At 33.7% G+C, this 22252-nt stretch overlaps 1 protein-coding gene across 1 annotated transcript in view; it reads left to right on the top strand.

Moving 5' to 3' along the window:
- ext1a (exostosin glycosyltransferase 1a) overlaps positions 1 to 22252 on the top strand; it is a 64278-nt gene that overhangs the window by 35474 nt on the left and 6552 nt on the right. Inside the window, exons 2-6 of the mRNA XM_051131325.1 lie at positions 15554 to 15647; positions 17028 to 17135; positions 19908 to 20027; positions 20876 to 21008; positions 21100 to 21218. Of these exons, the coding sequence (XP_050987282.1) occupies positions 15554 to 15647; positions 17028 to 17135; positions 19908 to 20027; positions 20876 to 21008; positions 21100 to 21218 (574 nt within the window). The remainder of the gene's footprint in view (positions 1 to 15553; positions 15648 to 17027; positions 17136 to 19907; positions 20028 to 20875; positions 21009 to 21099; positions 21219 to 22252) is intronic.

Below are 22252 nucleotides of genomic sequence, written 5' to 3'. Positions count from 1 at the left end.
TCCATTAGTTCTGTGCTAAATTCACAGTTGTAAGCCATGGTACACATGAAACCCATTAGATTAAAGCAAGGGAGGGAATGAAAGGCAAATGAAGGAGTGATGAATCGGTGTGGATGAAACGGGCCGTGAATGTGAATGCTTTGTGCAGTAATTAGATAAATTAACCCCAGGTCAGAGAGAGCAGAGCTGCGTCGAGATCCTCCACTCTGAGCTACTGTAAATGTTTAATGAAGCTTCCTTTGAACCCGTTCAGCAAATGAAGGATCTGTGAATCACACATGACCGGTGGGAAGTCTTTGATGGTGTCTTTTATAGTTTTTGGAATTAAATTGACCTTTAATTTAAAAGAATAGTTCACTTAAAAATAAAACTACTTTCAGTATTTACTTTACATTATTTACATTACATACTGTTGAACACACAAGGAGGAATTGTAAAGACTACATACACAGCTTGTTTCCATACAAAAGCAGTTTGCAGTGATAATGGCTGTCAAGCTGAAAAAAAAGACAAAAAGCACCATAAAAATATCTTAAATAGAAACTAATGTGACTGTATTTTAAGTCTTCTGAAGTTCTAAGATAGTTTATGTGGGGAACAGACTGAATTTTAGATTGTTGTTCACTGATGATCTCCAAATAATAAAAATAATAACAGAATTTAACTTTAAATTACAAAACTTAAAAATGTGAACATTTAATTTTTTTTTTTACTTTGAGCTAGGTTATCAGCATTAACCTATAACAGAATTTAAATTTAAATGACAATGAATTTAAAATAAAAAAATCTGAACTTTGAACTAGGTTACTAGGTTACCAATAACAGAATTTACATGATGGAATTTAAACATTTAAACATAACATGTTAAAAAATGTTACAAATTTGAAATTTGAAGTAGGTTATTACCATTGACCGATAACAGAATTTAAATTTAAATTACTGAATTAAAAATTTAAAAAATGTAAAATATTTTAACTTTGAACTAGGTTATCACCAATAACAGTATATAAAATTAAATGATGAAATTTAAAATTTTAAACATTTAAAAAATGTGAACTTTGAACTTGGGTTTCAGCATTGGCCAATAACAGAATTTAAATTTAAATGATGGAATTTACATGTTTAAACATTTAAAAAATATATATATATTAACTAGGTTATCAGCATTAAGCAATAACAGAATTAAAATTTAAATGACAGAATTTAAAATTTTAAACATTTTAAAATTTGAACTTATTTGTCTTTTTATTTACATCCGTTATTCATTTGAATTTTTGCTTTTTTATTTACATTTATTAGTTACATTACAGAAAAACCTCCTTTTTTTGTTTTTTAATCATTCGTAAAAAAAATAAAATACACCTTTTCTCTAAATTTTCAGAATTTTGAACTAGCTGTCAGCATTGACCAATAACAGAATTTAAATTCAAATGACTGAATTTAAAATTTTAAACATTTAAAAATAATGGACTTTGAATAGGGCTGCACAATTATGGCAAAAATCATAATTGTTGATTATTCCCTTGAAATTGTAATTGTGATTATTAATTAGGATTATCACAGTTTACATTGAATGATGTTTTGAATAGCTTTATACCATTGTTTGAAGCAACTGCATGCCACATTTTTATATATAGTTTCTTCTTTAAATATAAAAAAGTAAAAATTGACAAATTAAAACAATGAGAAAAAAACCCTTAAGATCCTGTAGGAAAAATAAACACACTCTTTTACACACTCACACAAACACACACACACACACACACACACACATACACATATCATAAGAAAGCAGAATAATGTAAGTGGATTTTTTTTTTTTGTAATTGTGCCTTTGAACAATTACATAAATGTGGCATCTGTAATTGTGAACATGATTAGAAATTTGATTAATTGTGCAGTCCTAACTTTAAATGAGCTTATCAGCATGGACCAATAACAGAATTTATATTTAAATGACGGAATTTAAAATGTTAAACATTTGAAAAATTTGAAATTTTGAACTAGGTTATCAGCATTGACCAATAACAGAATTTAAATTTAAATGACAGAATTTAAAATGTGAAACTTTTTAAAAATTTGAACTAGGTTATCAACATTGACCAATAACAGAATTTAAATTTAAGTTACTGAGTTTAACATTTTAAAAATGTTACATTTTAATGTAGGTTATCAGCATATATATAATATATAAATAATATATATATATATATATATATATATATATATATATATATATATATATATATATATATGTCAAATAATTGAATTTTGCGTTCATCTAGTGTACATTTCCAGTCGCATATATATGCATCAGCCACTGAAAACCCCCTTTTTACCAAGAACATGTTTTTTTTTTTTTAAAAAAACATGTTTGTTCTAGTTGGTTTGTGTTCTTCATGTTCTTCATCTTTCGTGGAATAAAAAAAGAAGATACATTGGGGCACAAACAACATTGGACCCCATTGACTTTCGTTCAATGGCCAAATAAACACAGATGTTCTTCAAAGTATTTTTTTGTGTTTCACAGACGAAAGACATGAGGATGAACAAACAATATCCAGTTTTCTTTTTTAGCTTCCTCAAGTGCACTAACATTTTACCACATATTTCACATTTTGTTTCTTGTTACTGCTCGATCAAGAGCAAGCTATGCCGATATTGTTTATAACTTTGTAATGTCTGTTCTAGTAAGAGTTCGAAGGACTTGTTTTTCCCCCATTTATGGAAAAACTTTCATTCCCAGCAGCAAAGAGAACAAATGACTAATAGAGAGGAGAATAAACAGGAACAAAATGCTCAGTGATGGTTTTCCATCAGTGGTGACCCATCCTTTCCAAAGGCTTGAGAAAATAATAGAAATCTCTGACTGTGGAGCTTCTCCACCCACTCCTTCATACGCATAATAGCAGCACAGAGCCAACGAGACTATTGTTTTATGCTCAGAATTAATAATGGAGCGAATAAGTCATTCTGCGGTGCTTACGTTGTCCGTTGCATTTACTATTTTGAATGCATTTGGTTCCTAATGACATTAAATAGTTTTTTAATGCATGTGCTATACAGAGTGCATTTGCTTTCGACATGCAAAAATGATTTTCCACATGCCTGGGAATTTTTCCAGGCCTTTCCCAAGTTTTTTTTGGGAGACGGTGACAGATGCCCATTAATACACGTCTTCAAAGGACGTCTTGTCTCGTGATGTGATCTTTTATGACCTTTGGAAATGCTGATCTTCCCAGCAGTCAGCATTGGCCCTGCAAGCTAAAACTAGCGCATAGCTGTGAGGAAATGAGCCTGGCTGTTTCCAACAGGGTTGAAGGAGCCGTTTGGATCTCAGATGCATGCTGAAAGCGAGAGACGTGGAGTGTGATTGTTGGTGTGTATGTGTGTGTGTTTTCGTCTCATAGACTGGCATTCCTTTGGCTTGAACTCATGTGCTTAGCGACGCAAAACTCTCCGCGAGGGATTAAAGACAGTGGGAGTCTGACACAACCACAGCGACTTTTTCTAGTCCACCAGACAGCGCAAAATTCATCCCGATGCTCTTTTTTTATTTATGAGAATGTCTTTCAACTCCAGCTTCGTTTATTTTTAGCTTCCCAACTGTCTCCTAATTCACGGCGGAGCACAATGACAGTGTCACGACAGCCTAGTAAAAGCGTATTTAAAATGACACGTCGCATCTCCTTTTCAGTCCCCTCTTTTGATTTCTCCCGTCTGCAAGATCCGGTTTGCCTCCCGTGCTGTTACCTTACTGTAATGGACTTCATGTTTTCTCTAGGGAGGTACATGATGGATTACAGAAGATTGCTAGCATCTCTTATTTCATTCTAATCGAATGAAATTGACATTTTAAGTGAATATAGTTTTTTGAAAAACACGAGGGTGGATTATATCAAAATGTAACAAAATGTATAATGATTTTTCAGATGATACATAAACAGCAGTAAGATCCTGGTCTTATTGTGTGTAATGTATTGATGCTGCATTTCTACTTCAAAATCTTTATTTGGAAAGTAAAATAGCTTGCAAACAGTGTTTTATCTTAATTTTTTGTGTGTGTGTGTGTTGTTTTTAGGCAAGCGTACACCATATGTGCTGAAATTAAATTCAGTTTTTTTATTTTATTATTATTTTATAGTTTAGGTATTTGTAGTTTGATTTTTAGTTTATTTGTGGCTTATTTATTTTTAGTTAATGTGTTTTTAATTTATTTGTTTTATTTACATCTCTGTTTGTTTATATTACCATTATTTTGTTTGTTTTTATTTTTAATCATTTTATCACACATTATTTAAATATGTAAAAGACTGCTTTTTGTTTGTTTATTTATTTATAGTTTTCCTTTTGTTTTCTTTGTCTTTTTATTTATTTGTATTTTTACTTTATTTATTTACTTACATAATAAAATTACAGAAAAGCCTTTTTTAATCATTTGTAAAAAATGTTAAACCTTTTCTCTGACTTAAAATTTACTTCAGAATTATTTTAAAATGTTTTGATACTTAATATTTATTTGTTTGTTTGCTTATTTACATATATTAGTTAAATTACACAAAAGCCTCCTTTTTTAATTATTTGTATAAATAAATAAATAATTATTTCTATGATTATTTACTTCAGAATTATTTAAAATGTTTTGGTGCTTAATATTTATTTGTCTGTTTTTATTTTGTAGTTTAGGTATTTGTAGTTAATTAATTTTTAGTTTATGGTTTATTTATTTTTAGTTCATTTATGTTTTATTTTATTTTGTTTATTTACATCAGTTTGTTTATGTTATTTATTTTATAATTATTATGTTTATTTTTATTAATTATTGTTTTTTATTTATTTCACAGTATATAAATATGTAAAAGACTATGCTTATTAATTTATAACTTAACAGAGGTTGATATTTTAAAATAGGCAGTCATGTTTTAATAAGTGCATTGTTTTGGCATCATAACTGTGATAGTTTCTTGTGAATGTTAGCCTATTTCTATTTTAAAACAGCAAGAATATCCGGTTTACCATGAAAATGATGATTAATGAATATTTAAAAGAAACATTGATCCATCTCAGTATCTCATTCATATTTGTAGTCCGCAGTGCTATTTATATCACGTTATTTGTCCCAGTTTGATCTCTTCTCTCATTAAATGTGTCCAATTAAACCGTAGACTCCACATGCCCTGGTTGCACATTAACTACACGTTGAGCAAAACCAGCGAGAACACGCAGGCATCTGCTAGCCCTTTCTCCACGGACGGGAGCAACATCTACGGGTCGACCAGGTGGCCAGGGTCAACATAAGCCACGACGCTGTCTGAAACTCATGTCCCGTCCTGTCACAAACAAACACACCCCACTTTCAGGAAGCGACGCCTCAGTCGTGTAGACGTGTGCATTAGTTCCTAATTGCGACTAGTTCTCAGTGAACCAGCGCTGGTGTTGGGCCTCAGCGGTCGTCCGGGAGAGCTAGTGAGCTCATTAGAGCGTCTCAGTGACTGCGTTCACCTCCTTCCAGCTCCGCAGACCCGCCGCTGCTGGGGTCAGTGAATCCCTGCCCCTTCCTCTCCCGCTCTACGCCCTCTCCAGGCTTTTAATAAGGACGAGAAATCTTGAAGACAGGACCGTGCTGTGTTTTCACCCTCAGGTCTGAGACACACGGTTCCTGACAGAAAACAGAAAGCACGGGCATTGGAGCGCACCGCCGTACTCCTGGGTCAAAAAATGAAGGTTTCCGTGTGTGACCTGAAGTACCCGATATACTTACGCCAAAGTTAGGGGTAAAAAGTTTTTTTTAAAATAGTGATGTACTGTTAGTGGAGGGTTAGTATTTTTTACGCTTGTTTAATTGAATATGTAAATATGTGCAATGCATTCCTCTTACTGATAAAATAACCACACAAAAAAATGACAGTGGTGAGAAACCAGTAGTTAAGAAAGCATCTGATCACAGAGATGTGGGTGTTTGCATTCTAGTCAAGAAAAGTCACGTCACGTTTATTTGTGAAGTGCTTAAAAGCGAATAAAAATCTGTAAAATGACATTAGACATTAATTTCTGTACATTAGAATTATTAAGCATGTTGTGGTACTTTGGATTTATTTATTTATTGATTTATTAGTTTGCTTATAGTTTATGATTTATTTATAATTTCTTTGTAGTTAAGTATGGTTTGATTTATTTTTATTTCTTTTTTGGTATTGTTAGTTTATTTGCTTTGTATGTAGTGTTTGTAATGTTTGTTTTGTTTACATCTGCTATTTATTTTATTTTTATTTTGTATATTGTATGTTTTTGTTTGCGTTATTTATTTTTAATTACATTTATATTTATTTTGTTTAGAATTTAATTGATTTTTTCTACTTTATTATGGTTTTATTCATTTTTAGTTTATTTGCTTCATTCAGATGTACTTTACATTTTTTATTATTTATTTTAATTTTATTTTTTATTCTTTTATTTGTACATTGTATGTTTGTTTTGTTTGCGTTTAGTTATTTTTAACTACTTTCATGTTATTTATTATTTTGTTTATAATTTAATTGATTTGTTTCTAGTTTAATATGGTGTTATTTATTTGTGGTTTATTTGCTTTGTTCATATGTAGTGTATGTTTGTTTTGTTTACATCTGCTATTTATTTTTTTATTTTGATTTCTTATTTTTTTATTTGTACATTGTATGGTTTTGTTTACATTATTTATTTTTAATTACTTTTATATATATTATTTATTATTTTGTTCATAATTTCTTTGATTTGTTTCTAGTTAATTATGGTTTTATTTATTTTTAGTTTATTTGCTTAGTTCAGGTGTACTTTGTTTGTTTTGTTTCTATCTGTTATTTTTTAAAATTTATTTGTTTTTTATTTTTTTATTTGTACATTGTATGTTTGCTTTGTTTGCATTATTTATTTCTAACTACTTTTATGTATACTTTGATTTTTAGTTTCTTTATTTTATTTGCTTTGTTTGTATGTAGTGTGTATATTAAATGTTAAAGAAGGCGGAGCCCCAAAGCCACACCCACTTATTACATAATCGCCACTGACCAATGGGAATTCAAAGGTTTTTGCCAGCCAGAACAAACTTTTCTGTAAAGTTTGCTGTCTCAAACTACCTAAACAAACTCCAAAAAACTGTCTTTGACCTTTTGTTCAAAATGACATTGTTTTATTTTTCAGCTTCGCCTGAAGTATATCAGGCTGCTGTATCCTCCCTAATAAACACACCTGGCTGTCTGTGTTGTTGATTTGTGGAGTATACGTGGGTTGTTTTGATAATAGCAGCTCGGAGAATAAATCCCAAGTTCCCAAGTGTGAATTCCCAGCGTAATTACAGGACAGCACAGGATGATATTAACTCGAGTCAGTTATGATTAATGACACAGTCTGCACTGGATAATTAATCAGCTGTATTTGCCCTTGAGGCCAGGCATCCATTTGGACCATCTGCCACGGCAATGCGGATAAACTTTCCAGTAGCCTTTAGCCTTTAGCCTTTAGACTTTAGCCCCAGTCAAAAGTAACTCGTGAAAGTTACGAGCACGGGGAAGTTTTTCTGACTCTGGAGAGACAGAAGACCTTGTGACGACGTGTCCTAGTTTCTTAGCAAATGTGCTTTGTGTTTGAAAGTTAGTTCATTTGGAAGCTGTTAATTCCCTGCGTTTGGTTTATGTAGAACATTTAACCGTCCAGATGGTAGTTTTCAGTAGAGCGTTGCAACGTTAACGTGTTTTTGTAGGCCAACCCATAAGTTAGCATCACTCTGGTTTCTCTCGACAAAAACCCAATAGGATTTTTCCAATGGATCTGGTTTATTGTAGAAAATAAGCTCTGTGACCAAAAGTTTATGATTCTTACATGTTTTTGTTAATTGTGATAATGCAATATGATACTGCATGCAATAGAATTGTGTTCGCTATACTGCGCATATTTAAAAAGGTTTTTTTTTTTTGCACTAGCATGACTCCTCTGTATTTTTGCAGTAGCTCTTCTGGACTTTACAAATGGCGTTTTCGCTCTGTCAGCAGAGCGGGATTACAGGATAAATGGACATCGGCAAACCAGTTGTGGCTAAGCCATTAATGTCTTATTTTCTTGATTGTGCAGACAGCGGATGCAAGCGGTGCATTTTTGCCCTTAACATTCATTGTTGTTGTCGGAAGTCAAATGGCATCTTTTGTCTAACAAGCTGAAGGGGAAGTGTGTAGTTAGCACTGTAGTGACTGCTATAAAACATCTCTATTAAATTACACTGAGTTTAACCAGCAGAAGCATAAAGCAGTTTGTGTACAGTTACAAGACCTGTATTTTGTGTTAACGTTAAACTGAAAGAAATATAAGTCGTCTCTATGTTCTCACCAAGATTTTGAAAATATTGTTAAAAAATAGTAAAACTGTGAAATATTATTATAATTTTAAATAACTGTGTTCTATTTTAATATATTTTAAAATGTAATTTATTCCTGTGATCAAAGCTGAATTTTCAGCATCATTACTCCAGTCTTTAGTGTCACATGATCCTTCAGAAATCATTCTAAAATGCTGATTTGTTGCTCAAAAAACATGTCTAATTATTACCAATTATTATTACCACAATGTTGAAAACAGTTTTGATGCTTGATATTGTTATCGGCGCCGACATTAAGCATTTTTATCGGTTATCGTATCGGTCATTTTTAAAACCGATTTACCGCTAAAATAATCAAAGTATTTAAAGAGAGTTTTTTGTTAGAGCCCTTGTTATTCTTAATTTTGACATTAAATTGTTATTTTTACACCAGACATGTATCGGTTCAAAATATCGGTTATCGGTCTACTTGTTCTGTAATAATCGTATCGGCCCTGAAAAACACATGTCGGTCAAACCCTATTCAAAATTTACAGCATTTATTTGCAATAATCTTTTGTAACATTATAAATGTCTTTACGGTCACTTTTAATCAGTTTAATGCATCCTTGTTAAATAAAAGTACTAATTTTTACAAAAAATCTGACCCCAAACTCTTAAACAGTGTAATGTTTATGCTCACCATTATACTGAATGATAAATGCTATTATCCATCGTAGATTATTTTAATGTTGCATTATACAGTATGTATAACACAGTAATACTATGTTTTTTGAATTGATACCACAGAAATACTATGGTACATGGTTAAAACAAGTGATTCATGAACCTATGTTACAAGTTCATGGTCCTTTCTTCTCTTTTGGCCATCTATGTTATCATATCTTGACTTGCATGTTACGTTTTTAATAACTTTTCATGCATTTGGACTGTATATTCTCACCAAGATTTGAGGAAAAAAAAAAAAAAAGTAAAAACTGTAAAATTGTGAAATATTATTAGAATTTTAAATAACTTTTTTCTATTTAAATATATTTTAAAATGGAATTTATTCCTGTGATGCAAAGCTGAATTTTCAGCATCATTACTCCAGTCTTCAGTGTCACACGATCCTTCAGGAATCATTCTAATACGCTGACATTTCTTCTTATTAGTGTTAAAACTGTTGTGATGCTTAATATTGTTGTGGGCTGATACATATAGTATTCTTTGATAAATAGAAAGTTCAAAATTAGGGGTCGACTGATTATCGATATTAAGCATTTTTATGGTTATCGGTATCAGTCATTTTCAAAAATGATAAATGCTATAATCGTATATATGCTATATATAATACTATAATCGTACATTATTTTCATGTTGCATTATACAGTATGTCTAACACAGTAAAACCATGTTTTTTGAATTGGTACCACAGAAATACTATAGTACATGGGTAAAACAAGTGGTTCATGAACCTATGTTACAAGTTCATGGTCTTTTCTTCTTGCTTGGCCATCTATGATAACATAGCTTGACTTGCATGATGCATTTTTAATACTTTTTCATGCATTTTTAATATTATTTTTGGTTATAAAAGAACAGATCACAGTACAATGGAATTGCATTTGCAAAAGGAAAAAGGAAAATGGGGGATTTAACAAATAAATATGATTTTCTAAATGCACTGTGTTTGGCTGTTTTCACCTTTTCATGCATTTTTAATATTATTTTTGGTTATAAAAGAGCAGATCAGAAGTCTCTGTTCTCACCAAGAAGTGATCAAAAATACAGTAAAATTGTGAAATATTATTATAATTTTAAGTAACTTTTTTTCTATTTGAATATATTTTAAAATGTAATTTATTCCTGTGATGCAAAGCTGAATTTTCAGCATCATTACTCCAGTCTTCAGTGTCACATGATCCTTCAGAAATCATTCTGATAGGCTGATTTGCTGCTCAGTAAACATTTCTGATTATTACTATCAATGTTGAGAACAGTTGTGATTCTTGATACGGCACCGATATTAAGCATTTTTATGGATATCAGTCATTTTTAAAACCTATTTTAAAATTATTTAAAGCAAGTATTTGTGATGCTTAATATTGTGGAAACACTGATACATACAGGATTCATTCATGAATAGAAAGTTCAAAATTAGGGTTCGACCGATTATCGGCACCGATATTAAGCATTTTTATGGTTATCGGTATCAGTCATTTTCAAAAACGATTTGCTGATTAAATAAGTTTTTGTCAGAGCCCTTGTTATTCTTAATTTTTACATTAATTTTCTTTTTTACACCAGACATATATATCAGTTCAAAATATCGGTTATCAGTCTACTTGATCTGTAATAATCGGTATTGCGTCTGCCCTGAAAAACGTCTATTGGTTGACTCCTATTTAAACTTAATAGCATTTATTTGCCATAGAAATCTTTTGTAACATTATAAATGTCTTTTCTGTCACTTTAATAGAATTGATTTATTAATATTTATAAAAGAACAGATCACTGTACAATGGAATTGCATTTGCAGCAAGAAAAATAAATAAATATAATATTATTATATTCCAAATGCACTGTGTTTGGGATGTTTGTAACAGTGTGGCTTGTGCATTATGAGTCATTTTATTATATTATGTGTCCAGACATTAGTAGCACAGAATGCAGCATCATAAATCTGTATCATAGGCGCATATGTTGTCATGCTGCCTTCCAGATGGCAGTCGTGGATTTACTACCAACCACAAGAGACTCGAACCAGCTGCTTTCCTCTGGATCTGCTTCAGTATCTTCAGAGGCTGTTCTTCTCTTGATCCTGTGGATGTTAAAACAGTTGTAACACGTTTGTGAGTTTGTACGTGTAGGTCTGTGTGTCAGGACGGGCGTTAAGTACGGGTTTAATCTTGTTCTGATTACACAGTCATTACAAGCAGGTTGGCAGCGTTGGTGAAGCCAGCAGTCGCCATGCGAGCTCTCATTTCCACTAATCTGATTTAAGGCACAAATGCCACCCATGCCAGCCGGCTGCTATGGCAACAATGGCAAATATAAACATAACAAAGAAAACTTAGACAGTTTGGCTGCCTACGTTCTAGTTCACTGTTTTTTCTTATGCATCTTGCATGCTTGTCAACTTGATGTAGGAGATTTGCATCGGGTGAACGGTGTCCGCCGACCCACGGTGACAGTTTAAAGAGACACCTTCAACAGCAACGTCAAGCTTTCTTCGCTTTGTAATGTTTTCCTGTAAACACCTAAAAATAAATGTTCCAAAAAAGTTATTTTTTGCTATTTTGCTTTAATTTATTTTTATTTCAGTCATTTTAGTACTTTAATGTAATCTTAAGTTATTTAATATTTTGGTTTTTCCAAAATATTAAAGTTTGGTTTTTCCATCTCATTTAGTTATATTTCAGCTTTATTTCAGTTAGCGAAAACCATTTTAATAGTTTTAGTTAACAGTGACACCACTGGAGATTAGATGGTGTTTTTATTTTTATTTATTATTATTATTATTATTATTATTATTTTACATAAGCGATAACGTGTTGCATATTTTAATTTGGCTTTTAATACTTTTTAAATTATCACATATTATAATTATGCCTTACTGTATACAGACTTATTGTTAGTGTTTATTTTATTTTATTATATATATTTTTTATTTTATTTTATTATTTTTTTTATTTTGTTTAATAACTTAATATTGTTTTATTTATTGTATTTTATGTTAGAACAGTTTTTTTTATTTTATAGCCTTATTTTATTTATTTATTTTTTTTATAGGCATATTTATTTATTTATTTACATAAGCTATAACATGTTGCATATTTTCATTTGGCTTGCAAGACTTTCAAATTAGCACAAATTTTAATTATGCCTTGCTCTATACACTGCTCTATAGACTTATTGTTAATATTATTAATATTATATTATTTTTAGGGACACAATTATGTAAAAATTTTCTTTTTACATAATTGTGTTTATTTATTTATTTTTACAAACATGGTTGAAGTTGATTTAAAAATTGAAATTTTTTATTAATTTATTTATTTTTGGTAAAAACACGCAACTGATGTTTCTAGAGCTGTAGTTACTTAATGTACATTATCACACACAGTCCATTTGTTTACCATGGTTTCCTTGTACACTCCAAAAAGAGGGATTTTTTTTTTTTAATACCATAGAAGAACCCTTTTTGGTTTCCCCAAGAACAGGTCTTATTCATTTTTAAACAATCTAAAGAACCTTTTTCCACTATAAGGAAACATTTGTCCCATGTATACTTTCCACACATTAAAGGTTCTTCATGGATCTGTCAGTGCTAGCAAAGAAGCTGTATTTGTGTAATGTATTGAGTGTATTATGTTGTGGAGTGGTGTGTGGTCATCATCAGCGTGGAGGCCTATGGAGCGACTCCTCATCAAGGTCCAGCTGAATTATGGATGTGTTTATTCCAACAGAAAGTTCTTTCCCACAACCCACTCCATTACTTTCTGTATGCGTTGAACTTCCTCGCCACGGCCTGAGTGTGTTATGAGAACAAGTTGCACTACGCTCGACTGGCTGCTTGTATTTGAGTAACGGCGCAGGGTTGCAGTTATTCCTGACCTGCATGTGTGAACTCACTGCTATTCATTATAACAAGAGTCGTATGCTGTGCTGTGCTGTGTTCTCGCCTGCCATCCATCTTAAAGAAATAGACTAGTGGCTTACGGTTCACAGCCCTGCCTAACTGTACACAATTGTATATTGCATATAACAAACAAGCTTCAAATCATAGCTGCTAGTATCATTTCCTGGTACTTAAAGGCTCAAATAGACTAATTAAGAACTTTTTGACAAATTATTTTACTATGTGCATATATATATTAGTCCTTTTAAACATCTGCTTGAGAGTCATTAAAAATATTATTCCGCACAGAGTGAGCTGGTAGGATAAACCGTGTGATGCTGCCGAAGTATGAAGTCTTTCGAATGCATCATCCCGTCCTATTTTCAGATATCCCTTATCAGGTTACCCACTGAGCCGAAAGGTCATTTGAGGTTATTACCGCATCCTACAACACCTGCCGACTTTGAACCTCAAACTTTACCGTTCATCTCAAACCCTGAGAGCATTAGGGCCGAAGCCAGGGCAGTTTCTGTCTCGCTGTCCGCAGGCGTCATGGCCTGTTCCTTCATCTGCGCTGAAGAGCAGAGGTGAAGGAAGACCTCAGGGGCTTCACATTGGAATGCACAGCATCACCGATTACTCATTGGAGAGAGGGAGGAGAAGGAGCAGAGAACATGGTGGAGAATGTGTAAGAGAGGTGAAGGGAGGGCGAGACGGGCGAAAGAAGCAGGAATGTAGCATTAGGAATTCCAAACAGCCCCTTAATCCAAGTGCCGACTGAAACGCTACTCAAAGCATTTGCTGAAGCTTTTATCCCACCATAGTGCAAGAGCAGCCTACAAAGCAGAGGTCGAGAGGTCAAGAGCGTGAACGGGGATTTCTAAGAGCTCGCTTCTGACTGTCTGTGCACGCTCGTGTGTGATTCATATTATGACGCTAAATGTCTGTAACCCTTTTTACACTGCAAACCAAGTAGGTTAGGTTAATGTGTTAGTTCTATCAATCAAACTGGCATTTGGACAAACAGTAGACATTTTAATGGCAGTCTTTTTCCGTCATTAAATAAAAATTGCAGAATATAAGAATATAAACTCTGAATTGTGGGAATTAAAGTAGGAATTGCAGGATATAAATTCGGAATTGCGAGATATCAACTAGGAATTGTGAGATATAATTTTGGAAATGCAAGATATAAACTCGTATTTGCAGGATATAAACTCGTAATTGCGGATATAAACTCGGAATTGCGAGATATAAGCTCGGAATTCCGGGATATAAACTTGGAATTTCAAGATATAAACTTGGAATTACAGGATGTGAATTCAGAATTGCGGGGTAAAAATTCTGAATTGTGAGATATAAACTAATAATTGTGAAATATAAATTCAGAACTGTGAGATATAAACTGAGAACTGCAAGATATAAACTAATAATTGTGGGATATAAATTCAGACTTGTGAGATATAAACTCAGAATTGTAGGATATAAACTGAATAACGGGAAATTAACTAGAAATTGCAGGATATAAATTCGGAATTGTGAGATATCAACTAGGAATTGCGAAATATAAATTCGGAAATTCTGAACTGTGAGATATAAACTCGGAATTGTGGGATATAAACTTAGAATTTAAAGATATAAACTAAGAACTGCAGGATAGAAACTCAGAACAGCGAGATATAAACTCAGAATTGCAGGATATAAGCTCGGAATTGCTGGATATGAACTCGGAATTGTGGGATAGAAGCTGAGAATTGCAGGATGTAAGCTTGGAATTGCTGGATAGAAACTTGGAATTGCTGGATAGAAACTCAGAATTTCGGGATGTAAACTAAGAATTGCGAGATAGAAACTCAGAATTGCGGGACAGAAATTCAGAGAAGCGAGATATAAACTCAGAATTGTGGGATATAAACTAAGAATTGCGGGACAGAAATTCGGAGAAGTGAGATATCAACTCAGAATTGTAGGATATAAGATCGGAACTGCGGGATATAAACTCGGAATTTTAAGATATAAACTCAAAATTGTGGGATATAAACTCGGAATTGTGGGATATACACTCAGAATTGTGAACTATAAACTCGTAGCTGGTTGATATACATTGCTAGGGTGCTCTAGATGGTTGCTTTGGTGTTTTGACTAGTTGCTGAGAGACACCCGGCTGGTTGATTTGGAACTTTGGCTGGTTGCTATGCAATGCTAGAGTATTTTGGTTATTTGCCAGTTATTGCTATGGAGATCTAGCTGGTTATTTTGACTAGTTGTGGTACCTATATGAAATTCTTCCGCAATTGTGTTTGACTGGTTGGGACAACATTTGGGGGAATTGTGTTGCTGTAACATGGGTGTTTATGTAGTTTTGCAGTAACATTTGTGACTCAAAAGGTCCTGTAAACTGGAAAGTATGTAGTTGCTTGTTTTCCACAGCACATGTCTGAGTGTTTTCAAACCATTGACATGCTTGATTGACAATCTGTGCCAGATGTGATGAGCACAAACTGAGTTTCCATGCAGATAGGATGTGCACCGCCTGTTTTCCTGCACCAGGATGTTTTCTGACCTTGGTTCTTAATATGTGCTTCCTTGTTTTCTTTTTTCAACAGGTACGACTATAAAGAAATGCTGCATAACTCCACTTTTTGTCTCGTGCCTCGAGGACGCCGCCTGGGCTCTTTCCGTTTCCTGGAGGCTCTGCAGGTATATTTTTCCGCCAATACTGCTAGCCAACGGAAGACACTTTAGCAGTGGCATGCAGGTTCTGTGTTTTCAGCCCATACACACCTACACCTTATTATCACTGCAGTACTAAGGCTAGGCAGTATGCCTGGAAATAATTAAATAAATATAAAAATGTGTATATATACGCTATTTACTTATAAAAGTGATCTAATTTGTGCTATTTTATTCCTATGTCAAATAAATCCACAGCAGAATAAATCCTTAACCAGCACTATTCTGTGATGCCGATGTAATATCAGCCGGCCGTCTGTTGTGTGGGAGTGTGGCTGTGCTCTTTCAGGTTGTCTGACGTTGTGCAGACATGAGGCTTAACAGGCCATTATATATTGTGTTTTGAATTGTGTGGGTGTTGAGGATTGACTAGCTGAGGTTTGCGGGGCTTTTATGCTGCGTGTGTGTTTTTGTCTGTTTTCAGCTCGCGGGGGCTGTATTGGTCTGTATGTATTTCAGCAGATTGAAGGGCTGGTTAATGACACTGCAAGGATTAGTCCATAACAGCGGGATGAGGGGAGGTCAGAGGGTGGGAGCAGCTTAGCAGATTAGGGACAGGACTACAAGCCTGTGCAAACACACACGGGAAATATTGGGTTTTATCTACAATAAAGTTCTGTTGAGGTACCATGATGCAGTGATGACAGATAATGCTTTTAATATGATTATTTTGAGTTATTTTGAGCATTTGGGATTGGTTTCACTGCAACTCCATCCTAAATAATGAATGCCGCTCTGCACTAATGACCAATAATGGCAGCTGAAATGCAAATTGGAGACCAGGTAGTCATTAGATATTATAAACAATGCACCATCTGTCTGTTGGTACCTGCTGCTACAGCGACAAGAGACAGCTCATTTGTAGCTGAATGCTGAACGTGTTTGACAGTGTAAATGCACAGAAAAGCTGCTTGGATGTGCTTGATTTTATTTATAATTTGTCCGTATTGCACATTACTATATATTGACATATTGGTGCATATATATATATATATTTTACATATGTATATTTGTGTATATATATGCAAATTACAGCTGTATCTTTTTGCATTGATCTCCATCTCTGTTCCTGATGATTATCTCACATCCTCGTTTTCATTGTTATGAGTTCAAACAGGCAGAGCCACGCTTTGTGTTTCCCTCAGCCGCTGCCAGATTTCCCAGAGCTCAAGATGGAACAGAAACATGACTGATCTGATAAAGCATGATTCCTCATTTCTCAGTCTGAAGTCAGAGCTCCTCTTGCTTTCAGACTTTCCACTCGTAGACGCTAATAAAATTTTCATGACGCTTGTTTTATTTTTCTTCAGCCTGTTTTAACTCGCCTCTCTGTCTGTGTGTGTGCAGGCCGCTTGTGTTCCCGTCATGCTCAGTAACGGCTGGGAGCTTCCCTTCTCAGAGATCATCGACTGGCGCACGGCTGCCGTCATTGGGGACGAGAGACTTCTTCTACAGGTACGACTTTTGGGATAGAAAGTAACTCGGCTTATGTGATGCATTGTGTTGCTTGTTCCTGTCTGAAACAACAGCTCTGTTCACTGCTGTCTACTGCCTAAATGGGCAGCATCTTAACTGAAATACATTCTAGTATTGGCTCCTCTGTGAAAGTACATGCAGTGCTGCCAAAAGAAAGTTACAAATGTGCTGAAATTAGTTTTAACCTCATGCTTTCTCAAGCCTTTAGCCACGCATGAATTAAATCGTTCTAATGTCACATGCTAATTTGCCGGGCACAAGCTTGCAACTATCAGTGACAGTCTGCAGACCTCTGGAGACTTCCACGGGGAAAGCAAGTGCATGTTGCTTTGTAATTGAAATGGGACCTCTTGCCCTCGCCGATTAGCGGCCTGCGGTAGAAAGGCAGTCTATAGTGAGAGAAGTGACAGCTTCTGTCAGGCCGCAGTAGCACATTTCTGCATTTAATATGCTCTTGTGCCCCTGTGGCACTGACTGGCTCAACAAAAGGTGAGACTAATCGGCCAGTGAGATATTTGTAATGGAAATCCACCTCAAGGGCCGTTTGTGTTTACAGTGATGAGAGACTTTAATAATCGCTCACACCTGCTGTGACTCACTTCTCCTCTCAGTAAATACTGGAACAGAACCACTGAAAGACTGAGCAAGACCCCAGGCTATATTCCAGTGTCTGTCTGTCTGTCTGTCTATCTATCTATCTGTGTATCTGTCTGTCTGTCTATCTGTCTGTCTATCTGTCTATCTGTCTGTCTATCTGTCTATCTATCTATCTATCTATCTATCTATCTATCTATCTATCTATCTATCTATCTATCTATCTGTCTATCTATCTATCTATCTGTGTATCTGTCTGTCTGTCTATCTGTCTGTCTATCTGTCTATCTGTCTGTCTATCTGTCTATCTATCTGTCTATCTGTCTATCTATCTATCTATCTATCTATCTGTCTATCTGTCTGTATCTATCTATCTATCTATCTATCTATCTATCTATCTATCTATCTATCTATCTATCTATCTATCTGTCTGTCTATCTGTGTATCTGTCTGTCTGTCTATCTGTCTATCTATCTGTCTATCTGTCTGTCTATCTATCTGTCTATCTATCTATCTGTCTATCTGTCTATCTATCTGTATATCTATCTGTATATCTATCTGTATATCTATCTGTATATCTATGTCTATCTATGTGTCTATCTGTCTATCTGTCTGTCTATCTGTCTGTCTATCGTTCTATCTATCATTCTGTCTACCATTGTTGATCAGTTGTTTTGTCCTTCTGTCATTCTTTCTATTGTTTTATCTATCATTCTATCTATCGTTCAATCTAACATTCTATCTATCTATTGTTCCATCATTCTATTGTTCTATCTTTCTACATATCGTTGTGTCGTTCTATTTATCTATCAATCTATCTATTGATCTATCTATCTGTCTATCGATCTATCGATCTATGTATCGTTCTGTCATTCCATCAGTCACTGTATCATTCTATCTATCGTTCAGTCATTCTTTCTGTCATTGTCTATCATTCTGTCATTCTGTTCTGTCGTTCTATCTATCATTCTATCTATCATTGTCGATCAGTTGTTTTCTCCTTCTGTCATTCTTTCTATTGTTTTATCTACCATTCTATCTGTCATTCCATCATTTATCTTTCTACCTATCGTTGTGTCGTTCTATTTATCTATCTATCTATCGTTCTATCTGTGTATCTATCATTCTATCGTTCTGTTGTTCTGTCGTTCTTTCTGACATTCTTTTGTTCTATCTGTCCTTATTATTCTATTGTTCTATTGTTCTATCGTTCTATCTAGCGTTCCTTCTTTCTATTATTCTATCATTCTGTTGTTCTATTGTTCCATTGTTCTATCATTCTACTTGTCGTTCTATGGTTCTATCTACCATTATCGTTCTATCTGTCATTCTGTCTATTGTTTTATCTACCATTCTATCTATCGTTCTGTCATTTTATTGATTGTTTAGTCGTTCTGCAGTTCTATCTGTTGTTCTATCTATCTATCAATCTTACTATCTGTCTATCTATCGTTCTATCATTCTGTCTACCATTGTCTATCTGTTGTTTTGTCCTTCTGTCATTCTTTCTATTGTTTTATCTGTCTGTCTATCTATCTATCTATCTAACCGTTCTATTGTTCCATTGTTCTATCATTCTGTCTTTGTTCATCTATCTAACGTTCTATGTATCTGTCGTTCTACCGTTCTATCATTCTGTTCTATCTGTCATTCTATTATTCTATTGTTCTATCGTTCTATTTAGCGTTCCATCTATCTTCATTCTGTATCTATCTCTCTATCTATCTATCTCTCTATCTATCTATCTATCTATCTGTCTATCATTCTATCATTCTATCTATCGATCTGTGTATCGTTCTGTCATTCTATGTATGTCAATCACTCATAACACATTTGCTGTAGCCCAGCAATCTTTTAGAACACCTTAGCAGCTACTTTAGTAACCACATAGCAACTAGAAAGATGTCAACACCCTATAAACTACCTAGCAATCACCTAAGCAAAAGCCTGAAATGAGAATGAATAGGAAGTCTTCATTTTGAAGCGAAGAGTTCCGTCAAACTTACTCTTCAGAATTCCTCTACCGCCTGAAAAAGTCCAGTTTGTAAGAGCGCTCTGTCCGCAGGGAGAAATTTCAGTTATTTTAACTGCTGCCTCCGATTGGAAAGGCCTGTCAAATAGAAAATACATTATCACACTGCTCCCATCTCCTCACAGATTCCATCGACGGTTCGCTCCATCCATCAAGATCGCATTCTGTCTCTCCGCCAGCAGACGCAGTTCTTGTGGGAAGCGTATTTCTCTTCTGTGGAGAAAATTGTGCTCACAACATTGGAGGTAAGCACCTTCCTGATCAATTAAAACAAGATGTGCAGCCTTCAAGACCTAAAGACTAGTCAGATAAATCTCACAACAAAATTGTCCGAGTCATATTCACCCTTTTATTAATTAAAATTTAAATTAAAATTTAATGGAACATCTTAAGACCATTAAGGTTTTTGCGTTGTGATTTTCATGATCGTTAAGCACATTTTCACAACAAATTTCTCATTATAGTAATGCATCCGTAATCAGATGAATTTGCGAGTTTGTATTTATCATTATTTTAACTGATTAAATGATAAAATGTAATGAGAATCATCCTGGCACAATGATTTATGTAGCATAAATACTCATTACAGAAGTATTTTACTATTTAAATAACTCATAATTATCATAAAGTGAATTAGATCTTGGATAAAAAAATCTAAATGGTCCTAAAAGCTTTATTTTCTTAAAAATGAACAGATATAATTTCAACCTTTTCCCAAACCCTCCAGTAGACAGAAACGCATGAGATCAGTCATGTCGGGAGCTATTCCTGAATGAAAACAGAGCTACGTCGGGCCGGTCTCAGGCTCTGGTTTCACACACTTCTCCCTGGAGGAAACACTGCAGCTCTGAGATGTGCTGGATTGCTGTTGGTGTGTAAGAGGACACCCGGGTCAGGTCTTGAAGGGTGGATCTGTGATACAGAGCATTAATATGAGTCCAAGTAAACATGGATGCAGTCCAGCTGGCCTTATGTTTATGAAAGTTAAACGCTCGTCAGATTTGAGCCATTTGAGTCTAATGAACATCAGTGGTAAAAACTGATTTGAAACATCTCATAATTTTCTAAACTCTTTCTGGACTGCTTTTCCCAGATCATCCAAGACCGTGTGTTACAGCACAACGCCCGCAGCACATTGATGTGGAACCGGTTGCCTGGAGGACTCTTCACTTTGCCTCAATACTCGTCCTACCTGGGCGACTTCCCCTTCTTCTATGCTGTGCTCGGTAGGCAGCCTTTATTTAACCGCAGCTATCAGAGCTCTGTTTTATATATGTGAATCGTCTAAATTAAATGTATTGATCATCATCTTCACAGGTGTTAAACCACAGCAGAAGTTCACTGCCGTCATTCACGCTGTCACGCCTCTCGTATCTCAGTCTCAACCGATTTTCAAGTTGCTAGTGGCTGTGGCCAAATCACAGTACTGTGCCCAGGTCAGTGTTATTTTAGTATTATTTATGTACTGTAATAGTATTTTGAATCAGCTTTTAATTTGATTTTTTTATTTTATTTCATTTTTCAGTTAAGGTTTTAGTCATTTTGTTATATGCCTTTATAATTATTATTAGTTTTAGTTTTTTTAATAATTCTATTTAGCTTTAATTATTTTAAATTTAGTTTTAGGTTTCCTAATTTTAATACTACTACTTTTTTTATTTTGGTTAGTTGCCAAGGAAACATTTCTAATTTTCATTTAATATATATATTTTATTTCAGTTTTAATCAGTGTTATTTTAGCATCATTATAGTTTTTATTCATTTTAAATATTTTCTTTAATCTTTTAGATGTTTATATTTTATATCAGGCTTTTAGAAATATCCTCTGGTCAAGTTTAGACACTTTAACTTTATGAATAATTTAGTTTTAGTTTTCATTATTTTAGTAGCTTTTTTTCAAATTTTAGTTTTTCATCTAATATATACATTTTATTTCATTTTTAATCAGTGTTATTTTAATATCATTGAGATACTATAATATTTTTTTATTAATATTTTGAATTTTGATATTTATTTGATCTTTTTCTATTTTATATCAGGCTTTCAGAAATATGCACTTGTCAAGCTTAGACACGTATTATTTAAACAATATTAAGAAAACTGAACACTGTTCTCAAAAATAAAAAATCCCCAACGATAAAAAATGTAACTGTGCTAAAATAAAATAAACTAATAAAATTACCATCTTTAAATATTGGGAGTTTATGATTTAATTTAGTTTATTAAGGCAAGGACTAACATTTAAAAGTCCGATTTTAAAATAATAATAATAATTTATCACTTTGACAAGGACACCTAACATTGAAAAGTAAGATTTTTAAAATTACCATCTTTAAATATTGAAAAAAAGTTTATTACAGACAAGGACTAATAAAAGTAATAAAAAAAAAAAAATAATAATAATTATAATAATTTTTCAAAAGTGACCATTTCTTGAGCAGCAAATCAGCATGAAGGATAATAAGACACT

The sequence above is a fragment of the Labeo rohita genome, chromosome 16 (genome assembly GCF_022985175.1).
Source record: "Labeo rohita strain BAU-BD-2019 chromosome 16, IGBB_LRoh.1.0, whole genome shotgun sequence".
NCBI classification, from domain to species: Eukaryota; Metazoa; Chordata; class Actinopteri; order Cypriniformes; family Cyprinidae; genus Labeo; species Labeo rohita.
The sequence above is the reverse complement of the archived record's forward strand: the minus strand, read 5'-3'. Positions and strand labels throughout refer to the sequence as shown.